At 39.8% G+C, this 27698-nt stretch overlaps 1 protein-coding gene across 1 annotated transcript in view; it reads left to right on the forward strand.

Annotated features, from left to right (window-relative positions):
* MACROD2 (mono-ADP ribosylhydrolase 2) overlaps window positions 1-27698 on the forward strand; it is a 2049910-nt gene that overhangs the window by 1925644 nt on the left and 96568 nt on the right. The window contains exons 12-13 of the mRNA XM_040447744.1: window positions 16856-16918; window positions 21511-21579. Coding sequence (XP_040303678.1) covers window positions 16856-16918; window positions 21511-21579 — 132 coding nt within the window. The remainder of the gene's footprint in view (window positions 1-16855; window positions 16919-21510; window positions 21580-27698) is intronic.

Here is a 27698-nt window from a genome sequence, read left to right on the forward strand (position 1 = left end):
AGAACAGGGAGGTAAGTATGGAGAGGAGGGGGGGAGAAAGGGAGAAGGGAGTATACTAGGGGTGAACAGTTTAAATTCTAGAAGGAGATTCTCTGTTGGAAAAATTGGGATTTCTTGGAAGGACACCCATTGTTCTAGACTTAGAAACTAAAAATCAGTTTCCACAAGAGAGGGAAGGATTCGAGGGACAGGGCCCTTCACACCCATAGCTGGATGAAAGTGGGATAAACCTATGTAACATCATATTTGTGGCACCTACTCAGCTCATTGTCCCTATGTATTCACCACAACTTCTGCACCCATCCTCTCTTGGGGAAGGGTAGCCCTAGGCACCCTCTTGCTGCATGTTTCCCAGACACCTCAGTTCTTTGTCATGTCAGCCTCTCTATAGGCTAGTCTGTATCCTCATGACATGGTGCTGGCTTCCTCCAGAGCAAGTGACCCAAGAGAGTAAAAGCATGTTCAAGACAGAAGTGGCAATCCTCTTATAACCTAATATCAAAAGTAACAGACCATTGTTGCTGCCATATTCTTTTAATTATGCAAGTCCCTAAATCCAACACACAGTCTCAGGGAGGCACATTAAGTTTCACCTCTTAGAGGAGAATCTAAGAATTTGTGGGCATGTTTAAACCACCATAATCCCAATGGTCTTCTTGTTTCCCATTCTAAGACACCCTACATCCTCTCTGTGTCTCTGTCCTTGGATTCTTTGGGAGCCCCTCAAATATCAAATCCTCTTATTGACTTAAGCTCATGTGTAAGTCAAAAGTCCCTTCCAGTACCATCTGCAGTCTTGGAATCACTGAGAATATGTCAGAGACATGGACTTGGCTACCTTGCAGAAAGTGACATCTTCGGTGGACAGGAGGTAGTGGAGGGTTATCTGAGTAATGGGTCAAGCCAGTTCCTACACCACATGGGGAATCACCCCTCCACAAGGCATTCAGATGTGTGGTCTTGTAGGCTGAGTCATCTCCCACTATTTATTTCATTAGGTTGCTCTAAAACAGGAGTCAGCACACTTCTGTAGAGGACCAGATGGGAAATATTTTTGGCTTCACAGGCCACATATGGTCTCTGTCGCATATTTTTCTTTGTTTTTATTACAACCCTTTAAAAATGCAAAAACCATTCTTAGCATGCAGGCTGTACGAGAAAACAGGCCTGTGGGCCAGAGTTTGCTGACCTCTGCTCTAAAATCATCCTAGAAAGACGCTCATTGTATCCTCAGGAAGCATTCAGACGTGCTTCTCACACCACCCAGCCGTGATAGCAGAACTCCTTCCCATGCCTCTAATTTATCTTACTTGAGGTAAAACGCTGAGAGTCCTCTTTTCGGCTTGGATACATTTTACATAGGATTTCTCTCGTTCCTTCAGGGAGACAAAAACAGGTTCAAAAATTGAGTCACTAAAATGACTAATGTGGTCCTGTCAGAGGAGAATTATGGACCTACAAGGGTATGGTCTCTCAGAGAACTCATTTTGTGTTTCTATCCATCACGTGAATAACAATAACCTTCTCCAACAAGCGGAGTGAAAAATGTATGGACTGCCAGTAAGTATTCCTCACTGCTCACTAAATATTGGCACCACAAGGGCTTTATACAGCAGTGGTGACATGTAGGGAATTTGTGTCAGATCTGGATTTTAATGGGGAAAAATAATCCAGTCTCACAATTTGACTTTTGTGTCTCTACAACTGGACGCAAAATCCTTGGCTGAGAATTCTTTTTTTAAAAAATCTACATTTTAATTTTACTAGAGCATTAACAAAAATGTATTAGTTAGCCCACGAGTCAACAAAAGTTAATGTGTTAACATATATATATATGATTAATGAATTCATACTAGAAGAGGCAAAAAGGAAAAAAAGCTGAAGCGACAAATTAAAAGCTGTTCATCATATTTAATGTTTTAGATACCCCAGATAGTAGTGTGGGTTTCTTATTTTACTACTCTGCTCAAACTTGTAGCACTAAAAATTGCTAACCTGAGGTTCTAGTTGAAACTATACATGAAAATGGGACAAAATGTGCAAAGAGTGGGGAGTTTCGGCTGTGAATAAAAGTTCTTGGGGCCTGGGTAGCTCAGTCAGTTAAGCATCTGACTTCGGCTCAAGTCATGATCTCACAGTTCGTGGGTTTGAGCCCCACATGGGGCTCTGTGTTGAGAGTTCAGAGCCTGGAGTCTGCTTCAGATTCTGTGTCTCCCTTTCTCTGTGCTCCTCCCCTGATTGCACTCTGTCTCTCTCTCTCTCTGTGTCTCAAAAATAAATAAACAGTATAAAAAAAGAGAAGTTTTTTAAAGTGGCAATGAATCAGCTAGATATCTCTGCTTCCTGATCAAACTAATTGCAGCCTTGAGTCTGTGTTTATCCCTCTTAAAGCTTACCTTGTAGAACTCATTATTAGTTGTAATTAAAATGGACCCAAATCATAATTTAATTAGCCTTAATAGGACAGCATTGGAGGGTCATCTTTCATTTTAAGTACATCATGTTTCTTCTTATAACTATTTGTTATTGTAAATGATTCCAATCACAAACTTAATAGCCAATTTTAGAGGAAATTATTCAGTTGCCAGTCGTTTGAGTGGTTCAAGAGGTATATGCATGTATTTGAGTATTTGTCCAGACCACTGTCATGTGATCCGAAAAACTTTTGATCTATTTTGACATGTTTTGATTGACGTTTGGAGTCACAAGGTAGCATTCATTACAATACTGTTAATTCAGGGGTTTTCTGAAGAAAATATTCACACAAGTTTGTAGGGTGACAGATGGTAATTAGACATAGTATGGCGAGCATTTTAATGTATATAAATGTCAGATCACTATGTTTTCTTGAAACTAATATAGAAATGTATGTCAACTGGACATAAATACATACATACATACATATATACATATCTCAAGCCCATTTTGACACTTCCATAAGCTACAGATCTTCTGAGGTAAAACAGGAGGAAATTGGTTCCACCAAGTCCAAGCTCATCTGACATTGGTAATGAGAGCTGGGAGAGGTAATTTATTCTTATAAGCAAACTGCCAAGAAGATAGAAAGTCCTAAAAACCTTTCTCAAGCCGTTGGTGTGAGAATGTTCTCCTGTGGTCTTTCTTATTGGTGGTGTTCCATCATCCCTCCACCATCCAACTGTTTCTGTCTCTTGATCCCTGCTATGTCTACTCTCTCCTGCTGGGGTTCCATTAGTTCAAGTGGGGAGGGGCTCTACATAGTAAATGACTATCCCTAATTGTAATAACTTTGTATCGTGACAGATGGTAACTGTACTTATCCCAGTGAGCATTTTATAATGTATAGGATTGTCAAATCACTATGTTGTACACATGAAACTAGTATAATATTGTACATCCACTATATTACAGTGAAAAAAGAGGTCTATCCCTAGAGCCCATGAGAGGGAATAGTCCAATGTCCACTTCGCCAACCGATCCCCATTTTGAATGCATGTGATCACTTGTAGAGATTTCTCTTTTCATTGATCACAGGTCACTTTTAACCAAACATATTTCTGTGGAGAGAAGACAACTGGAATCTCTTCAGCGTTATCCAAAAAAGTGCATCAGATAAGGGCACACTTCTGCAAATTGACCAATCTGGCAAAAAGAACAAAGCACGTGCCAGACGCTGTGCAGCTAGGGATTCAGGTGTTCCTTTATGTGTATAGCATCGTGCATACTGGCAATACTTAATTGTCTGTGGCCTACCCTGCCATCAGGAGAGGAGAAACATATGTTCCCATTTGTCTTTTGATGTGGCTTCTGATATTTACATTTGCTTGTCTAAAATAACATCAGCAACCCTAGACAATTTTTCCCGAGTCCTTGAGTCTATTGACTAATTGCTTCAGGTGGCTATCGAGTATGTGATTGTCATCTCAAAGAGATGATCCATTGCCAGCAGGTATTGCCCTGGTACAAGGGAAAAACAGTTACCATTGGGAAGAGAACATAACAACAGCAACAACAATACATGGAGTTCTATTTGTTCAAAGTGAAGTGATACCCCAATAATTCTTTGAAATATGCCTAATATAACTTTGGGGGTATTTGGGGCACCTGGGTGGCTCAGTCAGTTAAGTGTCCAACCCTGGATTTCAGCTCAGGTCATGATCCGACACCTCATGAGTTCGAGCTCTGCATTGGGCTCCATGCTGACAGTGCTGAGCCTGCTTGGGAGTCTCTCTCCCTCTCTCTGTGCCCCTCCCCTGATCACTCTCTCTCCCTCTCTGTCTCTGTCTCTCCCTCTTTCTCTCTCTATAACATAAATAAATAAGTAAATAATAAATAAATAAATAAATAAATAAATAAATAAATAAAAAATTTGGGAGTATTTAAAGTCAAAACCAGGAAGTCTTGGCACTCAGTATAGTAATTAAAGAATCAGCGTTATAGTGAGGAATACTAGATAATTACAGTGTTATCAGTAGTCTTGGGAGAGGTGATGGTTTAATTACCAAATAAAATTACCAAATAATTTATACTAAATTGCAAATGACAGCCAATGCCTTCTTAAATCATGGCTTGATAAGAAAGAAGGAATGACAATATTGGACACATGTAGGAGAAGGAGGAAGTATTATCGGCCTGCAAATCACAGAACGTATGCAGAAATGGGACAAAGGAGGCTAGAGTCCTATTGCTTAGACTGGCAGGATGGCTTATAGTAAGATGTAGTCCTACTTGTGACAGAAGGGGAACAGATATTGGAAGCAACTATTTCATACCATCCATCAAAAAATACAACCCAGACAAAATCACACACACACATACACACATACACACACACAAAGCTAACCAGGAATTTCAGAAAGTAGCATAACTATATATATATGTATATATAACTATGTATATATAACTATAACTATGTATATGTGTGTGTATATATATATACATATATATATATGTATTAATGACTATTACAGGTTTCCTTCTCTGTCTGAAAGTAGCAGTTTCCTGTGAAACCTTTTGGAAGTCAAAGTATCTCAAAGCAAAAAGGCAGTTACTATTTCATAAAAGTGAAAATCTTCAGCTTTCTTTTGGTTATTGAAAATAGGTACTAATATAGGTCTTTCATAAAAGTGAAGTAGCAAAACTTGAACTTTTAGATAGAGGGAAAAGCCTATATATGCATGCTTCACTTAAAAAAAAATCTTATACAAATTTTCTAGATACTATTTTGGAAGGATTTCTACTGGTCTATTTTTCCTTTCCATCTATTTGATTTCCCTTCCTTTCTACTGAAACATATGTACTGCATACCTCATGGCCAACATAAACCAACATGCCTTCCTTTGTTCCCAGGCTCAGTAATTGCTCCCCAGCTCTGATTATCCCAGGCCATATATGCCTGAATGGGATTCTGGATAGCATGATAGCATGGTGATTAACAGATTTCATTTTGGAAGCAGATGACCAAGGCTCAAATCCTGTTTCTACTCCCTACTGGTTATGGGACCTTTGGAAGTGTTATTTAAGCTAGCCAAATATCATTTCTTCACCTATAACATAGAATATTTATTGTATCTGTACCACAGGGTTGTTCTGAGTATTACATGGGATCATTCAGAACTTTGGCTGAAATGTAGATAGAGGCTGGCACTGCCTTTCATCCTTCACACCTCCATCCAACCACTCACCAAAGCCAGTTGATTCTGCCCTAACTCCTTCCTATTCTCTCTCTCCTCTCCTGCCACCCCTTTATCTCTGACTTTCATCATCTCTTACCTGAAGTATTTTAATCAGTTCTGCATTAGTCACTTTTCTCCACCTCCTACCCCCACCCAGATCAATCCAGTCCCCATGAGAATCAGCCAGGTAAGAGAGAAACCAAGGCTCTGTATCACCCTCACTGAAGTATCTCCCTCCTCAGTAACCACTTTATCACATAACCACTTCTTCTTCTGACTTCTCTCCTTGCTCCACTCCCATTGTTGGCAGTGGTCCTGCAGTACTAAGTCACTGTGACCCACCAAATGTACATGCTTACTCTCACCTCTCCATCTTGTTCTCCAAACTTTGGAACATCCCCTGTGCCATCAAATCACCCTGCTCCTTTTGCCTGGGTATCTTCCCTTTAGGCCCATCTAGTGGCCCTCACTCTCTACTCTAGCCCCATTGGCCACCCCTAATTCTTCAAAGATGCCATGATCTTTCCCACAACAGGACCTATGGACATGTTCTTCACTCCACCTGGAACACTTATCTATCTCTCCCTTTTTGCTTCATTAATTTCTACCAATTAATGTCATAAAAGTGCCTTAAACTGATCAACTTAACTACCCGTTCCCCTGGGAAGCCCCCTCCGATGACCTTCTTAGAAGGCCTCTTGCCAAACTGTGCTTCCCTCCACTAGCACTTATCACAACTGGAGATAACATGTTTGTGTAATTAAAATTGTTTTAAAATGTCTTAGGTCAGGTCCTCCATGTCAAGATAAGGATTCAAGGGCAAGTGGCTGATTTGGGGAATGATCCTAGGAAGCACCAGGAGGGAAGTAGGGAAGTGAGACAGAGAAAGGAAACACAAGTTCATGAACAAACAGGTTGTCCTATGGGCATTTGGGATTGGGTCCTGCAGGAGAACTCTGTGGGATATGCCCCAGAGTTGTCCCCCTCAGGGGAATGAAAGCAAGGTGTTAATTATATTGTCCAGTCCATCACTGGTTGGGCTGCTTCCAAATTGGCTGCATAGGACAAGCATCCTGCTGAGACTCGAAAAAGACCCTAAGGCAGAGTGCCACAGGTGCTCACGAGGAGGAACCATTGGTAAGTGCAGAGGAACAGTGGGTGGGGATTTGATAGCTTTGACCTCAACACCCACTTGCTCCCCTGGACTCTGAGCTCTGTAGCCCCTTCCCTCACTAGTGAGCTCTAGAGCAGCCCACCTGATAGAAATACAACATGAGTCACAGTTGCACTTGTAACTTTAAAATTTGAGAAGCAACGTTTTTAAAACAAAGGGACACGGGCAACATTAATTTTAACTCTATATTTTATTTACTCCAATATAGCCAAAGTGTTGCATTTCAACGTGTTATCGATATAGAAATTGCTGATGAGATATTTTACATTTTTTGTCTGCTGTCCTTAAAAGTGAATGTATATTTGACTTTTACAGCACATCTCAATTTGGACATGCCACATTTCGATGAGTGTGATTTCTGCCCTAAGGAATTTTTGTGTGTGTGTAAAATACAGGAAGTCATATGTTGACATTTATTCTGGTAAAATAATCTCAAATAGCTATTAAGTAAACATTGGGTTAAACAAAACCATTACTGGAATTCTGTTAGTAAACTTAGGAAGAGTGGTCAAGTTTTATCATTTAGAGGATTACAATTTAAGTGAGGACACATTTTTATAAAAAGTTCATATTAAATTCTGGAAAACCCACACATTGCCTTCATCTTAAACTTCAAAGTTCCAAACCAGTGGTGAAATTTCTATTTTCACCACTTAAAAAAGCATGTTTCGACACTGAAGGAACAACTGTGTTAAAGGGGGGAAATGGTAGAAAGATAAAGGCAAAGGATTTTACTTCCCACAACCATGTGGGACTGCCCGTAACAGAACATACATATACTGAATTGTGCCCTCCCTGGGGGACACCTGCTCTCAGCACATGCACATTTTCTTTTTTTTTTTTTTTCCTAAAGTGTATTTATTTATTTATTTGGAGAGCATAACTAGGGGAGGGGCAGAGAGAAAGGGAGACAGAATCCCAGACAGGTTCTGCACTGTCAGCACAGAGCCAAATGCAGGGCTCGAACTCACAAACCATGAGATCATGACCTGAGCCAAGACTAAGAGTCAGATGTTTAACCAACTGAGCCACCCATGCACATTTTCGAATACTAGTTTCCCGGGGAACTGAAGCACTTACTTATATTTTCCTCAAGTCAGCTTAACTGATCAAGATCTATTTAGATCTACATATATGAGATACAATTTTATATTTTTGTCTGAATAATTATCTCTAGTCTCAATTTCACCTTGTGCGGACAGATACATCTCATGAAACCACTCCAACCAGCTTTCTTTCCTCAACTTCCAAAAGGAAAGGAACGCTTCTGTCCCTTCCTAATAGCCTATATTTACTTCTGTCCCCTTCCTAATAGCCTAGTTATTTCCTCTCCATCATCTTGAACTTTGTGGGTACTCACCCAACATTAACTGGTGGCAAAGATACCTAGCAGCTTTTGAATTTATTCATGGAATGATTCTTCTATTCAAAGAATATCTTTATATCCTTTCTCTTCTTCAACAAAAAAAAAAAAACTAGTTTCATTTTGCCAGTTCTGTCTTAACATCTGCAGAGAGCACAATGTGTGCCTGTTTTAAACAAATGTGTAGGCACACCAGATATCTTGATTCAGAAGCATAAATGACAATAGAGAGAACTGGAATTTATAGAAGGAAATTAAACCTTAGGGCTTAAGAGAGAGCACCAAGAAATCCCATTGTAGTGCTGTTATGCTAAGTTTGTTTTGGTCATCGTCTTCCCAGTTATGGTGTAGAAACAAGCTTATGTGCATACCTAAAACCAGTGCAATTTATGATCTATTCACTAGCCTAGGTCAACTGGTAGAATAACCATAAGCATCAGTAGAAGTTGATTTGTAACCTTAATTGCACCATGAAATCATCAGAAGACTTTGAGAATGTTGCTTAATTCCCAACTGTTTTTTTTTCCTTATCTTAAAAAAAGGCCACATTAATGTATTTCTTATTATTGTCATTCCTTAATGGTTATTGATTATATTCAGGATGCTTTGTATCTCTGCAAGGCACTGCAACTCCCCCCAGGGAAGACTGTTAATGAATAGTGTTTGTAAAGTACTTGAAAATCCTTGGATTAAAAGCTAACCATATCAGGGTAAAAGTATTTGTATTAACATGCCATATGGGAGAACCATATGTTATCTATTAAGAGGGTGTGTGTGATATTGAAAATAGCACTCTGGTGCATTGCCTTGTGCTATTTTTATACCAAGATATGTCGTGGCAAGTTTTGGTATGCCAGGGTCATACCTTCAACGTGGAAATGCTACAAAGTTCAATCCTTCGGCAGATATTTGTTGAGTTTCTTATTGAGCACTTGGCACTCTATTTACCATCATACAAAATATATGGAAGGGGCTGTTGCACACTACAGTCTCACGTGTTTCCTTTCATTGAACTTTTGTTATACTTAGGTCTCTTTTAACAGACATATCTTGTTAAAAGTAACAGATTCAATTATTTCCTCTTCCCTCTACATGGACAAGTATGCTATTTGGGGACACAGGAAATAGGACCAAGATGATTGTCTTCTCTGTCCTATAACTGAAGACAAACCATAGGTCTTACGCACCCTCTATGAATTAGGCATGGTTGTAATACTATTTATTTTGAGTAGAATCAGTACTGGCAGCCAAGAAAGCAAGCATTTCCCCAAATGGGCTATGTGTGCTCCACCACCTTCCCAGAAGGTGCTAAGTTATTAGCCTGGATAACTGTGTTGTAACAACTTCTGTGCATAATCTCCCCTGGCCTGAGGAAAGGACTCCTTCTCTAAGGTGACTACTCCATTAAGAAAACAAAATGGTGGAAGCAAGAGCCTAGGTTCTGTGTCGGGACCAACTTCCTTGAAAAATGCTGCCCTGCATGATGCCCCCAAATTTTATAACTAACCAAATGATTTTGGAATAGATAATCTTCCCCTTTTTTCCTGATTAATTTGTTAACTAACTATGCAAGGCCACATTTCATTAACTCACAAATATTTATTGAACATCTGTCATGTGTTCATTCTAGGTACTTAGGAGATCTCAGGCTATGAAGCAAACAAACATCCTTGCTTTGGTGGAGCTTACATTCAAGTGGGGGCAGATATATATAAGCAATGAATGTAATACCTACCTAAATTATGTATTAGAAGATGACAGATGGTTGGAAAAATAAATAAATAAAAAGTAGATCCTGATGAGGAGGACGGAGGGTGTAGGGAGGGGGAGATGTTTAAGTGGAGTGTTCAGCATAGACTCCATTGGAAAGGAGAAATATTGAGGAAAGACTTGTCAGACATGAAAACACTGCAGGCAGAGGGGACGGGCAGTGGAAAGACCTGGGGATAAGAGACCCTAGGAGGAATAGCCAGTGTGGCTGGAACAGAACGTGTAGGAGGCTTCTAGAAAAATGTCGGGGTGGGAAAACCATAGCGGTCTCCACCACACAGGGCCTTGTTGCCTGTGAGCGACATTTGAGCAGGGGAATGGTATGATCCGACTTACACTTGAAAACAAACTGGCCTCTAGGTTGAGAACAGATCTGGAGGACAAGACCCTATCACAACCCAGGAGAAAAAGGGAGGAAGGAGGCCGGACCTGGGTGATGGTGAGAGCAGATGAATTCTAGCTACCTGTGCTCGCTACATGTCACTGCGTTGGATTTTTAGGAACCATTACTTGTGATAAAAGACACATGACATTTTTGGGGCGCCTGGGTGGCGCAGTCGGTTGAGCGTCCGACTTCAGCCAGGTCACGATCTCGCGGTCCGTGGGTTCGAGCCCCACGTCGGGCTCTGGGCTGATGGCTCGGAGCCTGGAGCCTGTTTCCGATTCTGTGTCTCCCTCTCTCTCTGCCCCTCCCCCGTTCATGCTCTGTCTCTCTGTCCCAAAAATAAATAAACGTTGAAAAAAAAAATTAGAAAAAAAAAAAAGACACATGACATTTTAAAAACAGATCCAAAATTTAATGAGGTTCAACCAAAGGCTCAGATAGAAATGCACCTTTTCTACATTGAGAACTGAAATACAGTGCAAGCAATAATAATAATAATAATAATAATAAATAATTACTGCTTGGGGGAAATGAAGTTTCCTTTTTAATCCCTTGACAAGTATTTATGGAGCCCCTAATGAACTTAGGCACTGTGCTGGGAGCTGATGACACCACAGCAAGAGCAAGGGCCTCTGTCTCAGGACTTACAATTTTGTTATCGAGGGTCAGCAGAAATCACAGGAATCTGCAAGAAAGAGAGACCTCAGGCTTAGGCATAACGTGGACTTGAGTGTAAGACCCAGCCCTGCCGCTACTTGTGGGACTTCAGGGAAGTTATCTTTCTCCCCACAACCTTGATTTCTTCATCTGTAAAAATGTAGACCAAAGTCTAACTCAGTAGGACTCTTTTGGAATTCACAGTAAGGGGTGTGAGGGGCGTAAGAGTGTAAGTGCCTTGTGCCAAGGAGGTGCTTGGGACAGCAGCTGCCACTCATGTGAGATCGTTGACTACTCAAATGTACATCTCTTTTTATCTGCATTGAAAGGTGCATGTGAAGCTTTTCATTAGAATAATGAGGCAGCCAAGCTGGGAACTTAATTTTCTAAGACTAATCTGTTCAAATCAACTAATTGGGTGAGGACACCTCCAGAACAAAGTTTTTAAGTTTTTGGATCTAAGCATCCCTCCCTCCTTTCCCTTCTTCCTTCCTAAAGCCATCAAATAGAGCCGAGCGAGGTAGACACTCCCGCTGAAGGGGGAAAGGTTGAGGTGCTGAACACCTGGCACAGAGCTCAGGCAAGGTCAGGAGGGCATCTCCATCTTAGGTTGAAGGACTAAACAGACATGACAACTAAATGCTGCATGTGATCCTAGAAAATTATGAAAGATATTATTAGAAAATGGGCAAAACTTGAATGTAGTCTGTGGCTTAGATAGCAGGAATGTCATCAGGGCTAATCTCCTGGTCCTGATGGTTGCATTGTGGTTTTGGAGGAAAATGTCCTTGTTTGTACAAAATATATACTAAAGTTTGTAGGGCTGATGGAGGTGATTATGTTCGCAACTCACTCTTGATAGATTCAGGGGGGAAAAAAAATACTTTGTACTGTTCTTGTAACTTTCTATTGCTTAAAATTATTTCAAAATAAAAATATCTTTAGCATTAAAAAAAAGTTTAGAGTTATAGTATTGTGCTTACCTGACTTAAATGTCAGATAAACTCAATTCTCAATGTTCTTGGTATTCCATGTTAATCTACATGACATTATCGTTTAGTTCTTTAGCTGTTATTATTATTTAGTATCATTTTTTCACATTAAAAATTTTTTTTTAACATTTTATTTTTTTGAGAGAGAGAGAGCCAAGAAGGGGCAGAGAGAGAGGGAGACACAGAATCTGAAGCAGGCTCCAGGCTCTGATCTGTCAACACAGAGCCTGACATGGGGTTCGAACTCATGAACTGTGAGATCATGACATGAGCCGAAGTCAGGCACTTAACTGACAGAGCCACTAAAGTACCCTGCATTTTTTCACATTTTTGCTGACCCATAATTTATCTTACCCAAACAATAAATGTTAGTTATGTTTCCAAGAAGGGAATGTGGGCTCTGACATGAGCTGACTAGGTCAAAACCCTATTCCCACCACTTCCTAGCTGTAGGATCTTAGGCAAATTATTTAACATCTCTGTGCCTCAGTTTTTTTAACCCTAAAATGTGGGTAATAATAATACCAAACTCACTGGGTTGCTATGAGAATTAAATCTGATGGCCTATGCAAACACTGAGTAGAACATAGCCAATATTCAATAATTATTAGCTGGTATTAACTGGTATTATCCCACTACCCACATAGCTCTATTAAATAAAACTTAACTATAACTGATGGCAGTACATATTTTTGAGATCATTCCTTTCTTATATACGCTAAAGTTATTTTTCACATGTGTATGTTCTAGAGAATTTTGAAATGTGAGAGATGAGAATGTAGCTTGGTGACAAAATACAGAATTAAAGACTGAATTCTTTATAAATAAAAGAGTGATAACTTAAAAAAAGAAAAGAAAAAGAAAGTTGAGCCATTCTGACCTGAGAAAAATGAATATACCATTTGTATTAACCAGCTACTGTCACAATGATACTGTGTAACAAATAACCCGGGGGGGGCCCCCCCCCCCAGTGCAGTGCCTTAGGACCAAACTATTTATTCTCATGCTCACAGGTTTGAGAGTTTCTGTCATTCACCTGATGTGGGCTGGGTCCAGCTGGGCAGTTCCATTTCAAGCTGTGCCTTGCCTGGGCTTGGGTCCAGATCAGGGACCAGTAGCTATAGGACCATCTTCTTGTCATGGCAAATGTCAAGAGCACAGGCACAAAGTCCAGTTATGCAGTACAGTTAGGTCTTTTGCTTACCTTGTGTCCACGAATATTTCATTAGCCACATCATGTAACTTGGTCAAATCCAACATCAGTGTGTTTGGAAAGTATGCTCTGCCCACATTGGGAGAATACTGAACTGTATAATCTATTACAAGGGACTGCAAAATGGAGACAAATAATCTAATCTGCAAACCACTGTTTTTTGACTGCATGTGCTCTGTCTGTGTCTGGAAATCTTGGCACCTTTATAAGAAGGAGTAATAATACAGGAATAGGCAGTGCACATCAGGTTGTTTCCCCAGTAGCGGGGACGGATTTTCTCTGATTTACTTCCCCTTTCTCTTCCCATTCCCATGCACAGTTTGCAAACAGAACTACACATAATCAGGATAATGATCTGTGGCCATGTCTTTGAGATTTTGCCCTTGTAAATCTCTCTCATCGAGCATGGATTACGTTCTTGTCATCATCCAGCCAATGATGCATTCCTTCTGCTTATGTGAATTCAGTTTGCAGCAGGAACCCCTTATTTTTATTTCTATACAAGTCCTGAAATATGCTTGAATATAGTACATGCTCAATAAATATAGGCTGAAAGAGTAAAGGGCAGGATACTAATACTGGAGACGTAGAAATTATGCAACAGCTAGAATTCTGAGAGGTTACTGTGCCTTTTGGCATGAGAAAATCAAGTGTTATGTGACTCCCACCATGAATGCTATAGCGATTTATTATCTGAAATAAATATGCGGTCTTAAAGGCAAACTAACTAAGAGAATTTAGCTTCTGCATGACATTTTTTAAGCTAACAAAATAGCCTGTCACTTCCTTATATTTCTTCACATTTATTGTAAGCCTTTCAAATCCCTTCTAAAAACCACAAGTTTATATTCACCACTCTACTTAACTTTTTATTGTTTATGGGCTTCCTGTGAAGATTGCTAGACAGACAAGGCTGATGAAAGGAAAGCTTGTCCTTATCAAATACTTACGGGTAACAGTGTAATGGGATTTTTTTTTCCCCTACCAGTGAAAGACCACAGTTTCACTAAGAACTCACTCATTTGGGGCATTTTAAATGGATGGAAAGCTATAAGCCAGCCAAAATATCCTTCTGAAAGAGTGAAATGAATGTTAATCTAATTGCCAGAGAATGCTTGCTTTGAAAGCAAGACTTCTACACTGGTTCCCCCTGCTGGATTTGAGGATGCACTGTCTGGAGATTGATGAAAGCAATGTACCTAAACCTTGTCTTTTGAGGGCATGTTACTCAGATGGCAAATCCATCATTCTTCTAGAATACACTTCCTCCGTAATAAACATGGTAAGTATTTCTTGAGTTTGCTTCCCAAGGGCAGAAATATGGCAAGTCAAGGCTCAAAGTAGGAAACAAAAGCATGGCACTGAGGTGGCTATGTTAGGAAGTGAGACAGCATACACATGCACATGGGTAAAAACCCAAATGGCAGTACATTAAGGAAAACAACCAGAATGGTATTTATTGTTATAGAGCTGGACTTGGGAGTCTGACCATAAATTTCCTTCTCATGCGTTTCGAAAGGCTAGAACAAATTCCTCGCCTTCCTGTGACTTAATTGTTGTTTCTCTTTCCCTTCTTATCTTCCTCCCTCCACAAGAAAGCTTTTTACTCTATAGGAGATGTGGTAACTGGACTAATTTTAAAGGCAGCCTGTCACTGCCAGCTTCAAGCCTATTGTGAAATCTCTGTTAAAAAGACTGTTTGCTAGGGGAGACAGAAAAGCTGGCAGATTTCTCGTGCTTGACTCTAACTCCCATTTGGTGGAATGAACAGGGAACATACTGACCTATGTTTTTGACACATGCTGTGGCACCAGCATGGCCTTGTTAAGGGGGCAAGAGAAGCAATGATGGCTATTTCCTTCCTGGAGCAAAAGCCAGTGTCATCGCCTACTTGGAGAACTACAAAACAGCAGATGTCGGACCATTATGTGGTACTGTAAATAGGCCATTTAGAACATAGGGTTTAGGTAGCTACAGAGCTGCCCCAGGTTCTCACGTTAGAAGTTATACCATATCGCCCAGGGTGAATAGCTGATGTTGGGCAGAGGGAATTGTATACATACTTATGTATTCATTAGTAGCATTCCTTCCCCACTTCAGAATTAACTCTTCTTTATGGATGCATGCATGTATGTATGTATGTATTTTTGCCATTCTATTGTAAACTTTTTCTGTCATTCAAGTCAATCCCAGATGTTTTCCCATCTGCAGATCTCTTCCCTAGGTTTTTTTACAGACCTGCTCTGGGAAATGTTTCCCCATTGCTTCTAAGGCTCTTGTTTCAGCTCCCCTATTGGAGTCCTCCTCTGGGGAGGATTCCCCATCTTCCTGCCTCTGGATTAAGAGCAGGTAGTAGCAACAGATGGTAGGTCGAAGCACTCGAGTAAAACAAGATTAAATGATCTGAACCTGGTTATAGGTCAGGAATTTTAAAAGGACTCAGCTGGGTGACTCTTTGGCTCCTTGTGACATTGGCTGAGGTCATCTGGCTGCATGCACGGGCAACTGGGCTGGGTTGGAAGGTGCAGAAGGATTCCCCCACGTGTCTGGCCCCTTGGAGTTGCTCCACACGGCTCTTCTCTCTCTCCATGTGCCTCTCTCCATTTGGTAGGCTAGCCTGAGCATCTCTACAACATGGTGGCTGGCTTCCCAGAGGAAGAAAGCAAAAGCTGCTGGTCCTCTGAGGCCTCAGCTTAGGGGCCCCAGAACATCACTTCCACATTTCATTGATCTAAACAAGTCACAGAACAAGAGCAGATTCAAGGAGAGGAGAGACAGAGTCCACTTCCTGAGAGACAAAGGATCTGTGGCCATCTTTAACCCATAGTTATATATGCTAGTAACTTCTGCTTCTCTGTTTTCTGTAGTCTAATTCCATGTTTAATATTGTGTTCCTGTGTCTTTATATAAATCTTTCCTTTCTAAAAATTTCCAAATAAGAAGAGATTTGGAAACCCTCCCAGCAATGAGTTATAAAATCATGCCTTTATTTGCCTTTGAAAATTTTAATTTTTTCTACACGTAAATCCACAGATACATATTATACGTTTTAAGCCAAAAGAAAATTTTAACTAGTTTCTAGTATTCAGCCACAATGCACCTGCCCAGTTACTTATTTTTCAAGGAGTTATGTACTATGGTGTCAACTTGACCAACATAATCTGTTCAAGACAAAATATTTCATAGCATAGATACGTTAGACTGCCATGTGTAAGTTAGGTAAAAATAGATGTTTTTTGCATCATGTATCAAACAGGAAAATAAAAGTCATAAAACTTAATCAACTGAACTTCCTTACGCAGTGCATATTGCTTGAGTCAAGGGAGAAAAACAGATTTGAATTAAGATCTTGTATTGCATTTTGGGAAATGCTGCGCAAGGAGAGAAATGTTGTAGGAGTGCTGAGTAAATTTTGTTTACTGTAGTTTAACATTTCATCAAGCAAATCAGGTGAAAAGGGACCAGTATAAATGCACCTATTTATGTAGGTAATTTTTCTGTTTCATGCCTCTGATTCATCTCTCTGCCTTGCTTGGGGAGTCATGCTACATTGGTTACAATTAATTTCAGTGCCGCATATTAGCCATAAAGAGGTATTTCATCAATTGACTTGATGTATTTTTTTCCCTCCTTGGTTTTCTTGAAAGATGAGAACAGTCCAGAGGAAAAACAAAGCACAGAAGAAACGGAAGGGCAGAGCCAAGAAGCAGGTGGGCTCAGATTTCTTTTGAGGAGTCTTCTAGGCCTCATCCACAGAGGTGAACGATAACATTACTCTTTACTCAAATGTTATTTTCTAGAAATGCCTATAGCTCTTCACCAGATTGATTTCAGTGTTCATTTAGGTCTCTGTCAGGAAGCCACCAATTCCACTACCTATGAGTGACAGTGCTTCCAGTCAGAAGGGTGCATTCTCATTCCTCATTCACAGATTCCATTTTTCTTCTGCATAACAACACTTTGCTCAGAAACGCTCTAAGAGGTTGCAAGTGCCAACTCAGAGCTTGGCTGCCTTCAGACAGGTCAAAATTAGCAGGTTTAGTTTGGAGAAAAAAATGAAATGAAAAACGCTTAAAGGAAATAAATAGGCTTTCCGTCCATGATGGGTAGAATGTTCTTTACTGTTTTGCATCACACTTTGAAGAGCCATGTTTCTGGTTGTTTCTTTTCATGTTGTAGGAGATGGTGTCATGAAACCCGATTACCCCACACCCAGAATTAAAGTGAGATCTGAAGCCTTCCTGACATTTCCTCTGTTCCCTGAGAACAGATGTCAGGTGGTGTTTATAGATTCTCCACTGCAGATTATGAAGTGAACATCTTTAAGTGAAGTGGCACTTAAGAGTCAAAAGAGATTGTCACCACCTTTAACTTCTCATCTCTTCTTACCCATTTTTGCACTCAGGCACATTTTCCTTGAAAAGACTGATAGGCACAGTTATGCCATTATCAACAACACCACCAAAAGAAAAATCTCCTTGTTCCCTTTAGTCTCCAAGTCCTAACGAGTCCCCACAGAGGGGCATTTTGGAAACAGTGGGCTCCATCTAATGGGTGCCCAGCACACCCTAGGCCATATGCTGAACTCTTGGAAATCAACCAGGTAGTGTGATAGGTTTTTCACTGAAAACTTCCCACATTAACCTTGGAACTTTTGCTAGAGAACTGGAATCTTTTATTATTAACCTGGAAGATGGAATTGAAGAAGGCCAATCAGAGAAAGCACTGAAGCAGAGCAGCAAGGACCTTGTGTGGCCGCCACTGGGTCAGCAGGCTCCCTTTGCCGAGACGTAGTCCTTGCAATGAAATGAATTTCTGATACAGCAAACTGTTGTCATCCACCACCCACCCCCCCACCCGGCTCCCGACCCATACATCATTATGCTCCGTGGAAGATGAGTCTTATGTGAGAAGCTGTCACTGTTTTCACTGTTTGCGGCTGACGAGTGTTAGTCAACTAAATGCTGACAGCTGAGGCCATTCTCTGAATGGTGAGGCTTCACAGGTTTTATTCACTTACTGTTCTGTCCCAAGATATCTTTATCGACATAGATTTTTCCCACCCCTATTCACACACACACACACACACACACACACACACACACACACACACACGTGTGCAGACACACACATTTGCCTGTGTTTTATTTATTCATTCTTTTTAGCTAGTAAGCTGAGAACAGATGATTTCTTTTTGAAACTGGGATCGCCTGTCAGCAGACAGTGGTAGGGTGTGAGTCCTCTTCCCACCTCTTGGATCGATAGCATTATCATCACAATATGCTTACCAGTCAATATAAAGACTACTCCAAATGTACCTCTTGCTCTTCCAAGTGAGCCCACTGCTGGCACAGGTCTAATGGCATGATTCATCTATGATCTTGGCTGTTGTCAATACACAAGGTTATGTTTGCTCTGGCTCGTTTCATAGCCTTCCTAATCTAAGTACAGAAAAATCAAAGATGAGGTCCTGGCCATTAAAGCCCTTTTGACCTACTATTGTTCTTCCAAAATATAAATACCTCCTTTATGTTCAATATGATTTCCAGATTCAGTTTTGACTATGTAATTCTGCAGGCCTCCTTCACATCATGAGAAACACGCAATCTCAAACCAGCACGGTTTTGACTCTTCTCGTGATTAAATCCAAGGGTTTGCTGTGATCCAGGTACTGTTCTGGGCACTAGGATACAGCAGCAAACCATAAAGACAATACCCCAGCCTCCTTGAAGCTTATATTCTGATGGGGGCGGGGGGGGGGGGAAGAAATTTAAAAATAAACAATAAACAAACAAAAAAATGTAAGATAATAAAAAATGCCTTGTGGAGAAGTGGGGTAGATAGATGGAATACTGAGAAGGCAACTTTCCATTGTCTGGATTTGGGAAGGATTCCCCGAGGAAGGGATAATTAAATGAAATCTCAATGAGGAGATGGTGGGAAAGCATTCTAGATGGAGGGACCAGGTAATGCAAATGCCTCAAGGTCAATTTTAGCATGTTGGAGAAAGAAGCTCAGAGTGGTTGGAACACTGTGCATTAGGGAGAACATGGTGTGCGATTTGGTTTAAAAAAATCATAGGACCAGATAATGTCTCACTGTATAAAATTTGATTTTATTAGCACTACAAAGAGAAGCCAGCAGAAGTTTTAAGGTTTTAACAAGCTCACTTTGCCTGTGAGTAAAAGTGGGTCACAAGAACCGAGTGAGACCGGTTAGAAAGCTATAGCAGGAAGAAATGATGGCAGTTTCTGGAAACGGAGACAAATGGACTGAAGTGTTATGTTCCAGACATAGCAATAACAGGATGTGTTGATGGATTTGGATATGGGATATGGGGAAAAGAGGAATCCAGGATAAGTCCTAGATTTTTAGCATCAGTAACTTTGTGGATGACGGTGCCATTTATTGACACATGGAAGACTGGCCACCAGGCACAGTTTTTGTTGAGAAAGTTAATAGTTCAGTTTTGTCCATCATATATTTGGGAGGACTCTTAGCCATATGGATGGGATGTCAAGAAGCTAGTCAGATATATGAATCTGGAGAGATGCAGACCGAGATACAGGTTTGAGATTCACTGGCATAGAAATGAGATTTAAAACCATGGTTCTGGGTGAAATTCATTAGAAAGAACATGTAAATAAAGAAAACAGTGGAGTTTGAGACACCATGACATCTGGATAGGTGGCAACAGGGTAGAAGAAGACAATGTTTCAGAAAGAACAGAGTTAAAACTTGGTGAAATACTACTGAGAAATCAAACACAATGAAAAAAAATAAATAAATGACCATTGGTTTTAGCAAAAGGAAGTCATTGGCGCTTTTGATAAGAGAATTCTTGGAGGGCTGTTGAAGCCAATGGAGTGGGTTATGGAGACACTGTAAAGTGAGGAAGTGTAGAACAATAACATAGCTCTTTTAGGGAGTTTTACTGTGACAGGAAGTAGACAAATGGGAAGATGTAACACCAAGGGAAGATTAATAGTCTTGTTTCTTGTTTTTTTTTTTTTTATTTTTATCAGACATTATCACCAAACAAAAGAAAGTAACGTATCACCTCCAATTATTCCCCTACTAAAAATTTTATTCTCTCTTCCAATAGAGACATGACCTAAAAGTAACAGTCAAATACATTAAGGACACAAGATATGCTAGAAAATATGTGATTTGTCTTTAAGTGTTGTCATACATGTGTGAGTTATCTTTAGTTCTAAAACTAAAGAGTTTAAAAAACTCTAAAACACAGTTTAAAAAAACTCTGTTACTGCATGAAAAATGTATATTCCTTCTCAATTCCTTTTTCAATTGTCAAATATTAACCATTCCAAATGATTTTGACAATAGCTCATATATGAAATTTACTATTTTAATGTTAGTAAGTTAATTATCTGTTATCCTGGAAGCCAGAAGTGAATGGAGTTGCTGTGGTGTTTACGGGACTGAGGAAAAAGATAAAACTCTGATGAGGTTCGTTGCTGCTATGAGGGGAGCAGGCCCTCCAAGTTCCTTAGTCCCCACCCTGTGCTTGGGTGACATGAAATCTCCAAATGATTTTTGGTGCTTTCCAACAAATGATCCCCTTCTCCTGGGCCTGTGTGCTGACAGCCATCAGACATGCTCCCTGCCATTTGACCTCCTGGCTTAACAGAGCAGAAGTGCTGTGCTAAGAAAAACCAAACTTTAAAACAGCTCACATAAAAGCATTTTGTGGAAACTTATGAGGGTATACTTTCACAATCTTTTACTAAAAAAAAAAAAAAAAAAATGTGGGGCACCTGGGTAGCTCAGTTGGTTAAGCATCTGACTTTGGCACAGGTCAGGATCTTGTGGTTCGTGAGTTCAAGCCCTGGATCGGGCTCTATGCTGACACCTTGGAGCCCGGAGCCTGCTGTGAATTCTGGGCCTCCCTCTCTCTCTGCCCCTCCCCTGCTCATGCTCTGTCACAATCTCTCTCTCAAAAATAAACATTAAAAATTTTTTTTTAATATATACCATTCTTCTAGAGGTGGGGAAAAAACAAAATGCCAAAGTATAATAGTACCAACAGATAGTATTCTTTACCAAAAAGTAGTTTGTAGTCATCGGACTCTGTTTTAACTGAAGATTCCTGTTCCATTAGTTATAAAACAGGGTCCTAGACGCTAGCCCCTTCAAAGACCATTCCATGTATTAGAGCAGGAAACAGGTTCCTACTTGCTTGGTGGAATGAGGAGGGAGGTGCCATAGGCAGGGAAGCACCATCTTGACAGTTGGAGTTAAACATGGACTCTGAGGCAACGTTTCTCTTTCTGCCATGTAGATGGTGTCGATGTGGCAACTGTGCCCAGCCCCGCTTCAGAAGAGGCCGCTGAAGTCTGTAAAGATGAAGGTATGAGGCCACTTACCCTAAAGATCACTAACTCCCAGAAAACCATTTGGATTTTGTTTATATGGGGAAATGAAGCATTGAGCAAATCTATCCAATTCTCTTTCAGCACCTCTATTTCCAACACAATCAAATATCACACCCACTCTGTTTTATTCCACACCCACCCTTTTCAGAATTTATACATACATTTACATTTGTTCTTCTGAAAAGTAACTGCTTATTAAATCAGAAAATGGTCAAAGAAATTATGTTTAAAGGTGTTTATTTGAAATTCCAGAGTTAGGCAGTTCTGCTGTTTACAGCTACTCATCAGGAATAAGTTCAAAGGAGTGGCGTTTGGGAACCACCTACCAGAGAGCTCCATTATCCAGACATGATAAGGAAGAAAAAATGTTGAAAGGAATCTATAGAAATAAATCTTTCTATTTATTTGCCATCTATTTGGTGACAAGAGCATCATTCCTCATTCTATGAATAGTTACAATGAGAAAAGTCACAGAGCAAGGTGTCTCCAGAAGAAGAAAAAGGTAAAAGAAAATTTTACATAGGCTCTAGGAAAAAATTTGAGGGAAAAATAGTGGGTACATCCATGTGCAGATGATAGAGTTAAAACAAATATCTGAAGGAAAATACAATAGCCCTTTCTTTTCTTTCACTCTGGTTAACTGTCCCCATACAAAAAGGTAATACTACTTTATATCTGTCCTAGATAGCTACTAAACACCCTTCTGTGAATAGTAAGACTAGATTGTTGTGGTTCTAGAAATGGAATGGACAATCAACTGACTAATGGATACAGAAGATGTGGTTTATATATACAATGGAATACTACTTGGCAGTGAGAAAGAATGAAATCTGTCCATTTGCAGCACGGTGGACGGAACTGGAGGGTATTATGCCAAGTGAAATAAGTCAGTCAGAGAAAGACAGACATCATATGATTTCACTCATATGTGGATCTTGAGAAATTTAACAGAAGACCGTGGGGGAGGGAAAGGGGAAAAAATGTTACCAACAAAGAGGGAGGGAGGCAAACCATAAGAGACTCGTAAACACAGAGAACAAACTCAGGGTTGATGAGGGGTGGGGGAAAGGGGAAAGTGGGTGATGGGCATTGAGGAGAGCACTTGTTGGGATAAGCACTGGGTGTTGTATGGAAGCCAATTGGACAATAAATTAAGTTAAAAATAAATAAATAATTTTTTTAAAGTGAAAAAAAAAAGAAATGGAATGAACACCTGGTACACTGTGTGATCTACTTAGAACTTCTAGATAAATATGCTGAATGCATTTTTTCAGTTTGGAGTGATATGCAGATGGATATATATACTTGACGTTGATAGTTGAATCAGAATTTAGAAATCAAAGTTGTTTTACAATCTTAATACTTAGTTGTTTGTATCATTCATTTCATTTCATGTTGTCTGGTAAATGGGTTTTTCTAAATGAGCTGTCCAGTGTAATAAGAGTAGTTGCTAACACCGTGAACTCTAGGGTTAGATGGTTGAAGCTTAAATCCTGTCTCTGCGTCTCAAAATTGATGTAACCTTTGACAAGTAACTCAAGGAATTAACAAGTAACGGCAAGTAATTAACCTCTTTGTGCTTCAGTCTTCTCTCCAGAAGGAAGACAATAATAGCATCTACCTCACAGAATACCAATTCATGTCAATTGCTCAATCTTTTCACCTGGCATATGTGTAGGTTGGGCTCCCCAGAAGACAGACTTTAAAATGGAGATTAGGGAATAGACATTTATTAGGGAGAGCTCTTGGAATCCACACCTATGAAAGGCAAAGGAAGGAAGCAGAACTGGGTAGAGAGGGAAGTTGAGCTGACAGGCATTATCAACAGAAGCCACAGCTATTCTGAAGATAGCATGACCCTTTTGAGGCGTCTCATCTGGGGTCAGTAAAAGCTTCCTTTGATAAGTCACCTGACCCTGGCTGCCTTGGGGAAGGGGTGTGGCCTTGAGTGAGGCAGAGGTCTTCTAATGAGGTAATTCTGGAAGCCTGGGATGAACTGGGAGAGTAAGTTCTTCATTCCTGTAGAGAGATCTGGATTGCCCAACAAGCATAGACCACACTGTTATTTTCGGTGGTCCTTTTTTGGATCATTACCACTCTTTAAATGAATCCCTTGGCACTTCCTTCATACATACTCAGATACATGTTCTTACATCCTTGGTTTTGAAGCCATTTGCTATATCTAAAAATATAATAATGTATATATACACATAGGTTCTGATGAGAAACCCCAGGGCAACTTATAGAGAGAAATAAACCTGACTAAGTCAGAGTGGAAAGACAGAAAATGGTGTTCATCTTAGGCAAATAATTTTGGACATTCCGGTCATTTAGCCTGTGATAAAAAAAAAAAAATTAATGTCATGAAGTTTAATGGCAGAGTTTAGGAAACAAGAGGTAATCTAAGTACTTCAAGCTGAGATTTTTCCTGTTCAGCTGTTTGGTTTAGAGACATTACACCTTTGTAGAAACAGTTTGTGATGTTTCTTGATGCTTTTAGGATCTCACACCATTAATTGCACACGCCAGGATCAATTTCTCAGAATACTTTTAGGATTTCTTTTTACATTAAACTTTTAAAGGTGTGATTCCAACAAATTCTGTCACATATCACAAATGCAGTTCCCTAGTAAGATTAATGAGAAGTTCTAAGGATTTTATTGAAATAAATTGTTAATATCCATTAACCTTTTGATCTTAGGGAAGGAAAAGTGTTTTGAAATCCACATTAGCATGTAATCCAGTTTCAATTAAAAGTAGAACACATATGATTTTTTTCTTTTTCCTTCTGTAATAGCATATACACATGACCACTGTTTTTTGATTATCAGTTGGTACAAAGCTTAGACCAAATGTCTAATGTGTATGGAACTGCCATCTTGACTGATATATACATTGCTTAGAATGAAAAAGAAATGAATTTGCTATTGAAATTCTCCAATACTGAGGTCAGGTTGAGATTAAAATGCAGTCACAGGTGTTGAGGATTCATTTCAAACATTCACCATTATTAGCTTTCATGCAGAAATAGATCTCCTTCTTAGTGACACCTGGGCTATTTATGAGCTCTGCAGTTCCAAGATCGCTTATAAAAATGCTTATTTCACTCTCTAGTTTAAGTGGAAGAACATTTTTGCTGACCAAAGGTCCTGAAGGAGCCCTTGCTCTCTTGATTTTGCTTCCAGATTCTGATCTTAACCCAGCATTTTCTTGGGTTTTGTAATCACTGATATTATGGGCTTGCCTTCTCTCTCTCGCTCTCTCTCTCTCTCTCTCTCTCCTGGCACCTACCCCCCAATATAATCCCCAAGGATTTTGAGACACACCAGTTATTTCCAACTTTGCTTGTTGACTGGTTGGATTTACATTTATAACTTTGGTTTGCCCTGGAAACTAGTGTCTTCTGAAGTGCAAGGACCATGGGGCACCTGGGTGGCTCATCTGTTGAGCTTCTGACTTCAGCTCAGGTCATGACCTCGTAGTTTGTGAGTTCAAGCCCTGGGTCGGGCTCTGTGCCAACAGCTTGGAGCCTGCTTGGGATTCTCTCTCTCCCTGTCTCTTTGCCCCTCCTCTGCTTTCTCTCTATCTCTCTCAAAAATAAATAAACATTAAAAAAAATGTTATAAAGTACCAGGACTGAAAACAAGCAAACAAAAGATGAGCTGTCTAATGTCACTTCGTTTGGGAGATTTGGTTTTTAAAACATTAAAACAGGTATGTAACAGTTGAAGAACTTTAAGAGGAAGTGTCTTCTGGGGTATCTTCTATGCCAGCGATTTTGCTCAAATGTTCTAGACATATTTCCCACTGGGTACTGAGAATGGATGCTTACTGCCCGTTTACCCCACATAACTGCTAACAATGCAAGCTGCTAACAGAAGGAGGTACAACCGATTGGCTGGCGGATTAAGAGCTAGATTGTGCACTACAGGCTGAAGGCACCTGTTCCCAACAACTCATTACAGATCTGGTGGGCAGGAGTTGAGTTGGGAGGATGAGATGTGAGGAGGAGGAATGTTGATGAATAATTCATCCACAGGGTGGGTGCATGCCAAGGATGTGGCAGCCAGGACCGAATTGAAATGAACTCCAAGGTAAAGCTGGCCTGAGAAAATATCTATAGGTTCATAGGATTTCTGAAGGTATTTATAAAATAGGCACACACTTATCTACTGAGGTATTCCTTCCTCTACTGGTAAAAATACTCTATTTAATGGTGGTTTGTACTTTAAATCCTTAAAAACAAACCTAAGAGTACAAATGTTAGCTAAAAAATAAAGAGGCATTCAGATGACGGGAGTATAAACACAGTATAAACTCATGCCAGGAATATCAAGTGCTCTGGTTGAAACTGCTGCACAGTTTTATTATTATTATTATCTCTATTATTTAAGATCTAGTCAACCTCCTTAATTCAAAGAGAACTCTCTGTTCTAGTTGTCTCAACACCAGTAATAGCTCATCCTTACTCACAGCCAAGGCCAAGGCACTTCCCTGGAGGAAAAAAAGTGCTGTTTCAACACATCCCGATTCTCCTGTCTTATTATTTAATCAGTACCTAATTTGAATTTGAAGGTCAACTAGACCAAATCATATGCTCATTAATATTAAAGGAAAATCAATTAATACTCAGGTGCATGCACACCCGAGCTTGTATTCCTTTGGAGCTCTGTGTAGGTCACATCACTGCTGTTGTGGTGTTTATGAAGTGCAGTGTCACCTGGCAAAGGATTTCTTAACCCTTAATCTAGTTTCTGACCTCCAAGAGGTCGCAGTTTCTGTAGAATGAGAGGAAAGCTACTGCAGGAGTCAGCCCTGCAAAGGAGAACAAAAGAGAAAGGATGCAGTTATATATGAGGAAGTGGATCCGGGTGTGTGCCAGAGATGAGCATACCTTCTCCCAACAATGGGTCCCTGTAAACCCAGCCAAGGCCAAAAGGTGTTGGCTCCAGATGGTTCTGACAATGTTTCTCTTCCTTGTCTAAATCGTTACAGAGAAACAAAGCATTGTACCACCCGTGAAATTCTTCTCAGGCTTCTGCAGTCTAATTTTTTTCAGTCTTTTTCCTATCCTTGATGTCTACCTTCCCCCCAACTAAGGGCCCTCACCACTACTCACCAAAGTGGGACAAAGCTGTCCTCTGTCCTGGATCTGCATTGGTAGAGTGTCTGGATACACTGTAACACCCAAGTTACCACTCTTGGATTTTTAAGAGACTGAAGTATAGAATCAAAGCCACTGCCCTCTGGCAGCTCAGTGAAGGGGAAAAAACTAAGATGTATGGAGTGTCTCTAGTACTCAGTGTTTTACATTTATGTACAATGTATTCTTCATTTCACAAGGGTAACCTAAGACTCATAAGCAAGAGAGAAAAGTGTCTGTGTGTAGGGGGTAGGAGGAGGTGAACTGCTGTATTAGTGTTGACTCCCAACTGATATTTACATGATATTAACATTTATATAAACTCCCCAAAAGATAGTATTTCATTCCATTTTAACATAACGATTATTTATTTTTCTGTTTATAAGAATAATAAATAGTTATTGTGAGATATTTTAAAATTCAGGAAAATATAAAAGGGAAAAAAGCCTGTGATCATTCTCCCTTTAAGGACTAAATTGTTTAAAAAAAATGTCCTCATTCTGATTTTTCAGTTAACAGTGCACCATGAATATTTTCCCGTGTCTTTAAATATTCCTCAAAGGCATGATTTTTATTGGAGGCATAATATTTCATCATATGGTTGTCTGTTCTAATGTTAGATTATTTTGTTATTTACAGTTTTCTCTCTATTATAAATAATAAGGAAATGCAGTGCATACATTTTAAATAAATCTCTATGATCAGTTCCTCAGGATAAATTCCTGATTTTTTTTTTTTGTTATTTACTAGGGAAAAGGTTAAAACATTTTTATTGCTTTCATTCATTTTCTTATTTTAATAGTAATGTGTGTTTATTATATGAAAAAATACAAGCAAAAGAAGAAATGAAAAATATCATCCATAATCTCAATCCCAGAAATAAACATATATAATAGGCTGGCGTATAAACCTCCAGTGTGTTTAGGGGTGTCTGGGTGGCTCAGTAGGTTA

This window comes from Herpailurus yagouaroundi, unplaced genomic scaffold (genome assembly GCF_014898765.1).
Source record: "Herpailurus yagouaroundi ecotype Mexico unplaced genomic scaffold, PumYag 196, whole genome shotgun sequence".
In the NCBI taxonomy this organism is placed as follows: Eukaryota; Metazoa; Chordata; class Mammalia; order Carnivora; family Felidae; genus Herpailurus; species Herpailurus yagouaroundi.